General features: G+C 33.6%; 1 protein-coding gene across 3 annotated transcripts in view; it reads left to right on the forward strand.

Moving 5' to 3' along the window:
• Positions 1 to 12,363, forward strand: part of EZR (ezrin) — a 39,382-nt gene that overhangs the window by 7,107 nt on the left and 19,912 nt on the right. For all 3 annotated transcript variants that reach the window (XM_026675257.2, XM_087969529.1, XM_087969532.1), the window contains exon 3: positions 7,684 to 7,767. In XM_026675257.2, coding sequence (XP_026531042.1) covers positions 7,684 to 7,767 — 84 coding nt within the window. The remainder of the gene's footprint in view (positions 1 to 7,683; positions 7,768 to 12,363) is intronic.

Here is a 12,363-nt window from a genome sequence, read left to right on the forward strand (position 1 = left end):
TATGAACTTGGAGTAATTTATTTTGATTTCTTTTATAGCCACAATTCAAGTTAATGTTGAATTCAATATCTTTATTAGTACTTTCTCAAGTTCAGTTGCTATATCTTTAAATATGCTCTTGCGGTTTTCTGCCGCCATCATATATTTCCACTGCTCCTTCACCTCTTGATGCTGAATGGTCTGTGCTGATAAAAAGAAACTGCCCTCCTCTACAATCAAAAGGCTTTCTACACTTCTCAATCAAGCAGCATAAAGCAATACAGTGAATTTGCTAATCAGGCTCTGTGATAGGGTTCTGTTTCAATGTGACCTCCTGGACTTTATGTCTAAGTTACACAAGAATGTTCTGTGGGCTGAGGAAAAGTTCCTTCATCTAATCAACAAAAGCTGCTTACAGTATGTTCTTAACCGTGCCCGAGTTAGATTTATCACCTGACATTTAGAAAAAGTTTTTTTCCTAGTCTTCCCCTCCATTCTGCTGCTATTTAATGCTAGGAAGCCAAAATGCTGACGTGTTCTGAAATGTATTGTAAAAGGAGACAAGAGGCACTGATTTTTATATTATGATGAATGTGAGGCTAGTACTAAGATTTGTAAGGATGGCTGAATACTTCATGCTGTCCAGGCTCAGCTTTCTACCTAACTAGTAATTAGGCAGTTCTTTGACAGGATAATTAGAAAAGGAAAAGAACCATCATAGGGGATTACCCTGTTTTAAACATATTAGTCACCTACTAGTTTCAGTGGAAAAAAGATGGGGATCATTTATCTGTTTCCTTCAGTTCTGTGGTTCCTATCTACCCTGTTTCTCCAACAATATGGCCTCCCCCAATAGGAAATTATATGAGAAACACGGTAGTACTTAGCTAGGTGACCTAGGATTAGACCTGCTATTGCACGTGGACCTGACCATTAGCACCTTACAGTTCTTTTAGATTGCCCTAAAGAATATGTGTATCCTAGATAAACATAGCAAGGTATCTGAAACAGACACCTACATACCCCATTGATCTACTTTTGTAAGTTGAAGAGTGACTTACGTATGGCAGCAGGCTGCAAAATAAACATTGATTTCTTGAGCTTCTCCCCTCACCCCCGAATTGCTCTTTAAGCCATCCTACGATACTATTATGTAGCTATATCAAACCATAGGCCGAAGGGTAAGATTCTTAATGCATCCTTGTGCTAGTCCTTAATGATTGAATATATTCAATACTTATTGAATTGTTTTAAATTTGGTCTTAAGCCTATTCTAATGCATAAAGCTAGAAAAAAGTCAGATTTAAAAGTAAATAATCGGTGACAAAAAAAAATGAAACCTATGTATGATCATGGTTTCCTATTTTTTTTTTCAAGAATTGCAAGCTATTCTTTTATTATCTTGTCTTACTTCTAGAAGTAGAATATAATACAGAGAAGTGGAATGGCTGAAGTTTCCACCAAGCTTCTGTAACATCGAATTTGCATTCTTTATGAATTATACAAATTAGGGAATGTGTGTGATCTCTTGTTTTGTGGAAATTATTTTTCTAGTTGAGGATATAGCAAGGACTCTTATGCTTCACAGACCATTTGTTTATACACAGCTACTTCAAATTTTTGAGTTTCAATTGATATCAGGAATCACGTAAGAGAAAGCAGCTTTACTTAAAGAACATGAAAGCTGAGCTTTTGAGTTGAGAAACAAAATAATGATATTCAAACTAATACAAGTATTTTCTACATTTCCATGGAATTGTAACTTGTATTCAATCCTATTTATATCCTTAGATGTTGTGCGATAATTGAATTGCAGATAAAAGAGAAACAGGAAAGGGATAATTTTTTTCCCTAAGAATGTAGAAAAGGAATTTTTTTCTCTTGCTTTGTTTTTGGACATGCTGGAGCGTGATTACTTTGTTATAGATTAGCCATGTGTATCTTTTTATGTGCATGTAAGTTACTATTGCTTTGAAATAAACAGCAAGTTGGAATGGGATAGGAAAGCTTATTAATCAATTATGTTGCAACAGAAGCTGGCCAATTTAACTTGTAATGATATTAATTCAGCAAATCTAAGAGCTAAAGGCTAAACTACAGAAAATATAAAACTTTATAGAATTATGAATAGTAACAATTATTTCATTAGATTGAATGGTAATGTAATTAATTCCAGTTTAAATTAACATTACATTAAGGTCAATTTTAAAAAATTCTCATACCAGTAGCAAAATGCAGATTTCTTTCTGGATCAGGCCCTCTAGCATTTGACACATTACTAATTGGTTCTTGAATGATACTGTGAATGAGACATATTTAAAAATATCAACATATTTCTTAAAACATTATTTTTGTTGCACATAAATTATAACATCAGCCTCAAACCTATCCTGATATACCTTCCCCTGAATATTAAAATTGCATTGTTGGGATAGGTAGAAACAAATCACCCGGCTAAGCTGGAAAGAAAGGGAGGGGGAGAGGAAATTTCTCACAATTGAAGTTCGTGCAGGTGAATATAATTCTAATCACCTTCTAAAGAAACACTTCAATAGTTATTTGGACTGGTTATTGGGCTGGTAGGCATAACTTGATGTTAGCATCTTTATATCATTATTTGTTTTCCATTACATTTTATATTTTAGGTTATGTCAGAGCATTAGCAAAATCTTAGGAGAATATATCCAGTGGAAAGCTTGGGAAAAACTGAACAGTTGATTGTGGTACCAAAAAGAAATATAGGTGTTCTGGAACATGTAAATAGTATTTGAAAACGATGCTACATTATTGTCTCAAATATTCCATTTCTAGTAAACCTGATTTAAAATAAAATTTTCATTACTATTCTTAACCCTATTTTCTCAACATGCAACCCTGTCCCTCCAGGTCTTCATCTTTCTTGTTGTAGTTACCTTTTTTGATCCTTATTTAATCTTTTACCTGTATTTAGACTTCTTGCTGGGCTAATAAATCAGTTGGTTTACTTTGGATTTAGCATGTGGATATTGTGGATTGTATACCACTTTGTGTGAGTGTGTGTGTATGTGTAAATGTACATACATCCACATATATGTATACACACACATATATATATTGTGTCACTGTGTGTATACACACATACACAATATGTACGTGTGTAAACCAAATTGCTATGGCTTGTTTAGTGCAATATGTCAAGATTAATTAATACTATTAGCAGTATGTCAGTTCACAAGTAAACTTGACTTCACTGTGACCTTTTTGCTGATTTTGCTGATTTCACGAAGAAGGTTCTATTCTGTGAATTCAGATCAGAGAAGGGAGGGTGACCTTTGGGATAAAATGTGATATTTTAAACATGATCTTTAACTTGTATAATAACACAGATTATGTTTCTGGGAACAAGAGTACTCATAAAAAGACAGTTTGTTGTTTTTCTTTAAGTGTCACCCAAAAAATGAACTTCTTTGGTCTATTTCCAGTATTTAGTAGATACAGAGATTGCTCACCTTTCTTCTTGCAAAGACACATATATAAACTTTTGGAACTTGGTATAAAACAGTTACTCAGCCCTAATAGTTCTGTCATCATTTTAAAAAATCTTAAGTGCCAATTTGCATACAGCTGTTAAAACAAAGCAATCTGCTTGGGAAAGACAGTTGGTACAACTGCTGCTTTTCTCTTTGTCCTTTTCAGTTTCTGCAACATAGAAACATGAATCATCTGTCACCCTAATTGGACAATGATAACCCAATGAGCGCATAAATATATGCAACATAATTCAACCTTGATTGCTTTAATTGCTTATATTCTGTGGTGAGTTCTGCAACCTGTTTCACCCAAGTTTAGCCCTACTTTGTGAATCAAGGCCCACCAAAATAGACTCTAATCCTCTTTCCAAAACTGTACAGCACACACCCAAACTTTGTCCCAAAGAATTAGAGGATTAACTAATGAAGAAAAATTATTCTTGCATAAGGAGGTGATGTTGGATGTAGCTCATTATCTAAAATAGTGCAAATGTCAACAATTTAAAAAAGTGGGAGACTCTTGAGAACTCCTCTGTCCTATCCTTTTCAAAATGGCACAAATGCTATAGCTGCCACTTAGTATAAGTAGAATAATAAGCGCAGGAATGAATTGAAGCATATTGCTTCAATTGCTTAGAAGAAGTAGAAAGCTTATAGCAGCTTTTAGAAAAAAGTGAGCCGCTTCTTATAGATGCAAACCCAAAAGGAAATTTAAAGATAAAGAAATAAAAATGCATTTTTAATTGCATTATGGACATTATTATGTAATATTTTAAATATATCTTTAAGCCAATCTTCCACAACCTACAGATATTTTGATCCAATTCTTATGGTTAACAGTTTTTTGTTTTTGTTTATTGTGCTAACATTTCAGGCTGTTTGCTTTTTCAAAAGATTAAAATAACCTTGAAACTAGACAGTATGTAGCATTTTCTTTTCTAGATTTTAGTTATGATAGTTTAAGTTACAATGTATAAGAATTATAAAAGGTTTAAACAACTTTGGTTGCCCAGGGCTAAATAACATCAGGGTTTTTAAGCTATAAAGATCAAAGTTCAAACTGTAGTTTGTGATTTTACACTCATATCACTTGTTTTCTGCTGACCACAGAACACTGCAAACAAGTAATACTTTTGTAGCGAAAAGGTTTAGATTATTCAAATACACTCAAGCAGCAAAGTTATTTTTTTATAATTCCTTTTTAAAATATTGTATTACTTAATATGATTAAACATATAAAACCATGAGATTGTGAGTAAATCACAAGAAGTTCAGTAATGGTGCATAAAATATATAAAGATAGAATTCTCAGTGAAAATAAAGAGAACATTCTTGTCAAGTATAAAATTTACACAGAATGTGTCTGTGGCTACTTAACTCCAGTGTTCAGATGACCTGTTTTCTACAGTTCTTCATATTCTTGGAATTTAAAGCACTGTTGAGATGAAATGGCTTTACAGCCATTATTATCTGCAGTAAGGTTTTATAGTAGAGAACAATCTGTTACCCCAGAATCCTGTGCAATCCCTGAAAGTGTTATGTGCAACTACTAGATCTCTAAAATTGTGTCATGTTTAATCTAACAGAAGTGGATATGTGTTATAAATACAGGAGTGGGAAGTAATTCTTTTTAGTTGCACATAGCAGGAAATATTTTTGTAGGTAACAGCTTCTAAGCTACTTGGCTTATTCCCCCAACATTGATAGGGTTGTATATAGACCCAGGAGGGGATAATTAGCCAACTATAGGCTAGACTGAGAATTGCATAATAACTTAGAAGTGGCCATTGCAAATGGCCTTCTGTTTACTGCTTTGCATAGAGCTAGTACTAAAATTTTTGATTTGTTAATCTTTTGTGTTTCAAATGGCAAATAGTTTATTTTCTTTTTCTTGTATAATCCTTATTAAATAAGTTTTCAATAGAATAAAAACAGTAAAAATTTTGAATCATGAAAAAGAATAGGGAAAAAGAAATAAAGCAAAAGGCATAGAAAAGAAAATGAAATTCTTTTGTGTTTTAAGTGGCAAATATTTTGTTTCTTTTTCAAGAAAATAATTTCAGCAAAGAAAACAGCATATGGCAGAAATAGTGGATTACCAAGGGAGCAATTACTTAGTTTGTATTATTAATAGAAGTTAATGAAAGAAAGAAACTGTTTTGTGTTAATGACCATAACATGCATGTATTTTCAGAACAGAATAACCAGTTGGAAGGGACCTTGGAGTCTTCTAGTCTACTTCAATGCCCCTACAAGTGGTCATCCAATTTTTCATATCCAGTATTAGATAATATTCATTATATGAATATGAATTTACATTTATATAATAATACTTGCTTTCCCCGATTTTTATCTGACTTTGATCAGCTTCCAGGTAATCAGAACTGGAAGGTATTATTTTGTGCCTCCCAGGTTTTTGTTAATAGCTGCGTGTATACATGGATCTATGAGTTGCATATAGAGCATCCAGGAAGAAGGCAATAATAATAAAATATTACAGGTAGTCTTTGACTTACCAGTCACTTAACAAATGTTAAAAGTTACAATGGATTTGAAAAAGGTTAGTTAACAATCAATTCTTGAAGTTATGACTGCCGTACCACCCCAGCAATCACATGATCTCATTTCAGATGTTTGGCAACCAGCTCCCATTTATGACTGGTCGCAATGTCCCATGATCATGTGATCATATTTTGGAATGTTTTTTGCCATTTTCCATTGGTAAGCTGAATTCAGACTTATGACCATGTGGTTCACTTAACAATCTGGGGGCTTGCTTAACAGACATTGTAAAAACAATTGTAAAATTGAGTCCGGTCGCTAAACTTATGACTACAGCAACGTACAGCCAAAATCCAGCATCAATAAGGTCATAAATCAAGGCCCATGTACAGTATTCTCATACTTGTTCTGTGTACTAGTGCAGGGGTCTCCAACCTCTGAGCCAGGATGGACTAGTGGACCATGAGCTGTTTGCAACCAGGCTTTAGAAATGGTGGGCAAGCGAATGCACATCCCCCTTTGCCACAATCAAATGGAGCTGCGCCCACACTTGCCAGCCACTTGCGTGGAACTATCCCTTCTCCCTCCCTCCCCCCCACCCCCCCGCCACTCCTCAAAGCCAGAAAAGTTGGGGAACTCTGTACAAGTGTAAAAGTATTTCATTGATAAGTACAATTTAATTTTACACTGCCAAAAGCACTAATTGCTGTTTTCTCTACCGTATTGGTAGCCATGCAAATATTCTTTCTGTGACCTTTAATACAGTCTTCATCAACCTAATGCCCTTAAGTTGTGGTGGTGAGCATTAATCATCCAGCCAACAGGGAGTTGTAGTCCAATAGTATTGTGGGGCATTTGAGAAGACCATTCATATATTAATTATGCACACCCTAGCACGTTTGAGTTTATAGAAGAGCAGACCTCAATCTTCTGAAATTAAAGAAGATTGAATAAATCATTTTAAAATATGTTTTTCATTGAGAATAGGAAAAAAATGTATGTGCCGAATAATATTTTTACATTATCCATATACCAGATCAAAAGATAAAGATGTGGTTGTCCTGATATAAATCTATTAATCTTTTACTAGAACCATACATTTAAGTTAAGTACATTTAAGTACCTAAACGATATATTTGGTAATGTTTGAAAGAAACATTGAAAAATGTAAACTAATAGGTTAATCTTAACATGCAGTGGAATCCATGGAATTTAATGTGCTTTGTTATAAACCGCTAACAATACTGATAACTAATAATAGAACAAGAAATGACCACTACAAATTGCCAGTCATTTGTTTTGCAGAATGGTATTGTTAATTGTCTTCATGGCAAACATTCTTCCTTGATTGCATAAGTTAAGTTACTTTTGGCTTCCGAGTAGGTAAGAAACCTGGCATCAGTCTTTCAATGTTTGGACTAGTTGTCTTACCATATGTGGTATTCAGTATTAAATAGTATTCAACATTCAAAAAAGAAGTCAGACATACATTTTGAACCTAGAATGATCAGTTTTAATATTTTGCTAATGCATTGATTTTAGCCAGAGTCATGTACTAGAGATAAATGACAATATGAAACAAACTTTGTGGATCAGATTTTCAAATTAACATACTTTCCTGTAACTATCTATAAACTGGGAAATTATTGGGACTATTTATTTCCTTATGCATTGTTTTAATTTTTTCTTCTAGGTCAATGTTCGAGTTATCACAATGGATGCAGAACTGGAGTTTGCTATCCAGCCTAACACTACAGGGAAGCAGCTGTTTGACCAGGTTAGTGTAAGCATGCATTAAAAATTTTTTTTAAAAGAAAGAAATTGCAGGTGAGAATTTGATTTCTGACCAAACAGAAAACCCTGAAATCATGAATACCACAGATTAGTATTCCTCCCCTCTTTATCTCTTCAACCCACTGACCATCTCTACCTATTCTTAAGCCAAAGAAAACCAAACTACCTCCTATGTTGTTAACAGCTATAGGTTCAATAAATGTGGTAGTTGACATTTCCCTTGACATTCTATTTAACATTAAATTAGTTTTTTTACTTTTCATTGTTGTATTTTCATAATGAGATTACTACGATATCAGCTAACAAAAGTTCTGCTGTGTCCTGTAATATATTTCTTATAGATAAAAAGACAATATGCATCCGTGTCTTATTCCCCTTCCTATTCTGAGGCATTTCATTTTCCCAGATTCATTTCTTGTAGCAATTTCTTACTCATTGTAAAGGTTGCTCAGAACACATAACACAGATGTGTTATGACACATCATTAGCCTGAATATTACTAATGTACTGTCACCATCTACAAATCAAAGGCCTTGTACTGAACAGAACAAATTTAAACCTCTTAATATCATTTGTACTTATTACCTATCTTACATTAGCTATCCTATCACGTATCCATCTGCCTTTTTGGAAACTTGTCTGTTTACTCCACATAAAACTTCATTATTCTTCATAGGAGCTTAAGCAAAATGTTGTTTTATATTTTTTTTAAAAGTACCATGGATTTTTTTTTGCTTCTTTTTCATCTCTCCTTCATAAGTATCTTTACCTAAGCTGTATATTTTCCTGTGATTTTTTCCAAACCTCAAGTTGTATTGTTAATTTTTCTTTTATTCATTATTTATTGATATTTTTGACTGAAATAGAAGGAGTTAGGAACCATATGCAGTCCACTTTGTTGTCTATATTATCTTGATTTAAAATAATCTATTAGCTTTTCTTTTTGCACCATTGGGGTAGAATGGCATGTTTATTGGATGTTTACTAAGTGAAAATACTGAATTAAAATTCTGAGAAAGAAATCCTAATGCACCTCCTTGGGGTTCCAATTAGAATGACATAACAATGACATTAAATACTCGATTATTAGTCTCTGTCACATAATTCTTCTTTTATAACAGGAGCAATATATGTTTATTTTATTAGATGCTAGGAAATAAAATCAGTTCCAGTGGGTACAATCTGAAATGTTCCAGAATGATAAAGAGAAAGGAGTAGACAAGTAACTTTACAAGCTTGTTTAAAAGAAGCTTATAGGACATATTTCTAGATAGCTAAACAACATATAAAGTAGACAGTCAAGCAGGCATACTAGAGTAGAGCTGGAAACACATAACAGGATAATTCTGTTAAATTGATAATTTCATACAAATATCTTGAGAAGTGCTTTGCTAGATAATAAAGGTGGATATGAATCCTGTGGACTACATTCAATTTGTGAATAAAAAGATTGAAAAGTTACATAGTTCTTCTGTCCTGTTTTTTATTTCTGATATAATTGGCAACTCTGCACATTGATACATCTTGTTTTTAGTTATCATAGAGTATATCCACACTACCTCCTTAATCTGCCCTGTTCTTGTATTCATGGCAGCTTGGCTCTGAAATGGATTCAGAAAATCCTTCCCAGACTAAGATTCTTTAACAGCAGTTTGCGAGATGTTCAGTCTAGACTACTATCATGTTCTGATTGGACAATTCTGCTGCTGTGCCCTCCCACTTTTTGGTTTCAGAAAAGCCAATTTGGCCAATTACTTGCCTTTCTGGATATATATACTGTATATACTTTCATGTACACATGTGTACAGCCACAAATATTGGCAAAGTTAAATTAGTTATATATACATCTATCTATCTATCTATCTATCTATCTATCTATCTATCTATGTATATATTATATTATATATTCTAGGTTATATTATGGTATTTTCCCACGTCATTATAGTTGTGCTTTTAAAGTTGTAGCAACGTTTTGACAGAAGCCTGATAATGGCAGATGAGATTCTGCCGAAACGTTGCTACAACTTTAAAAGCACAACTATAATGATGTGGGAAAATATCCGAACAAAGCTGAATACCATATATATAAATATCCAAAACTTAAGAATGAAGATATAGATAGATAGATAGATAGATAGATAGATAGATAGATAGATAGATAGATATAGATATAGATATGATATAGATATATATATATATATGGACATATATTGCAGGCATGACTTTTTTTTTTTGCTTTTTTCCTGATTTTCCTGAATAACACCTGCTACAGACTCTTTTACAACAGGTTTTCCCTGCTAGTTTAATAACTATAAAACTTGCCTTACTTCCCCTATTTGAAATTCAGCAGGATTTGTGTGGGGTATTTAATTACTATTTTTATTATACTGAGCTACCTACTTTTTCTCAATGTTTTCTGGTGCATTTACTTTCCAGCCCAAGTAAATAACAATCAGAGAATCATACATATCAGCATACCTGTCCCTGAAATGTGTCTTTTAAGGAAGCAGTTCCCAACATTTTTTCTTTTTTTTTAATTTTTACAATCTTTATTTTGGAATTCAAGCTTCTATATATCTTATGTCTTATGCCCAATAACATTTTTAAAATTTTTACCTTCCTTATATCATTTTCTGTTTCCTACATGAAATGAAACCAAATGATGCACTTCATCATGTTATCATATAGATGTCAGGATTCCAGCAATTACTCTAATTAAATCATGATTCTCGGGCCAACCTTCAAAAAACTTCAAAGGATTCATTAGAGGTGACATACTGGTACTACCCTGTATGAAGCCAACTCTGGCATACCTAATTTACAGTCACCTGTGACCCTGTTTTCCCCCTCCACCAAGTGTCTCATAAATCAGATTCTCCAGTTGAACACGTTCACAGGCTGGGTGTCATCATTCAGTTCTCCAATTAAATATATTCATGGGCAAAAACTCTGGTATTTTAGTTACGATCTTTTAAAGATAAGATTTGGAATGTACTTTCGCTTTTAACTGCTCTTCCAGATTTCCTTCCTCCCCCCCCCCTTTTTTTTTGGCAACTACTAAAACAGGCATAGGAATGTTTTATGAATTGACAATAGAGGGATCATTATAGCCTCATGGTTGCATAGTTGTTTTATGATGATTATTGCTAATTAGAAGTTGGAAGAGACTTTATCTTAAATTAAATACAGTACCAGAGGGAAACTACAGCTACTAGATTATTGTTTGGCTGGAGGCAAGTTAGTCAAGCTATCTATAATTTGTTCAAATTGGTGAACAGATCAGAAAAAATAATTAAGCCAAAAGCAATTGTCATGAACTGTAAGCAATCGGAACATTTGTCGATGCAATTAAATAGTCACTTGATACAGAAATAAATTGATAATGCTAAAGTAAAAAATTCAACAGTAAGAGAGACCACATATAAATGTAATTAAATTAAAAAAAAAAGAAATGTATTATTTTGAACCTAATTTTCTGCTTTAGCCATTGATTTCTCAAGGTAGGAAGATCCCCCGAAGGCTTTCATATCAGTATACAAAATCTCTCTTGCTCATATCCCTACCATCATTGTTCTTCAGATTCTACAAATGTGAATCATTCTTCTGTTGCACAAAAATCTCCTTTCTATTTTGGCTGCTTACAGGAAAATGGCATTCCTCTGGCTTGTAGCTGCTCCACTCTTCTTCCCGTTTCTCTGAATCATGCTTATGAGCCACACTAAGGCACTCTGGTTGAGAGCTCTGTGTTTTTCATCTTTTTGCAAGGGCTGGCCCCTATTGCTTGCCAGGTTTATTAACAGTATGGGTGAGCACCATTTCTGGAAGATGGGAGCAGACAGTGTCACCCACGTATACCCAATCACAAATTCTCCACTTGCAGAACTGCATTTTCCTACTGTTGAAAAGGCCGGCCATAAGACACTTTTTTTTTAGTGCCATTGTAACTGTGAATGGTTGTAAGTCAAGGACTACCCTTATAAATAGTTAATAGCAATTTCACCAAGTTCCTCCAGTTTTCTAGAATTAGGTTGTTGATCAGGAGCCCCAGTTAATTCCTCCAAAAATTTGAAACTATGGAACATCAGAAGATGTACATTTTTAGGCCACACAGCTGCACGGGGTCAGGAAAATAAATGTTTTGAGTTTTAAGAGGTGATGAATGGGCGGCAACATATGGTTGCCCTCCATTGCTGCTCCCTTAATACTTCCTTAATTCAAACATATTTTCCTGAACCTATGTTGCTAGATTCAAGTCTAGGAAAAGGGCATTGTTTATATAGAAAATAACGAATAGCTACAAAATGGAGGCAACCATAATATAGAAATATAACTTTGACATCAAAAATAATCTTCCACCATGCATATTTAATTATGGTGCATTAGTCTTCATTGATTTATAAAAGATGCAGTATTCAAACAATATTGCCATGTTTTATTAAGGTGTTTTCATTATTCAAAAATACAGTATGGGTTCAAACTGAATTTTCCTTGGGCAAGACTCTGAGCCTAATGGGGTTACTATTAAAAATAATATAACAATACTATTATAAATGATCTTATTTCATTCAAGCAGAAATTA

The sequence above is a fragment of the Notechis scutatus genome, chromosome 1 (assembly GCF_049901735.1).
Source record: "Notechis scutatus isolate UNSWTSFEM ecotype Mainland chromosome 1, rNotScu1.2, whole genome shotgun sequence".
NCBI classification, from domain to species: Eukaryota; Metazoa; Chordata; class Lepidosauria; order Squamata; family Elapidae; genus Notechis; species Notechis scutatus.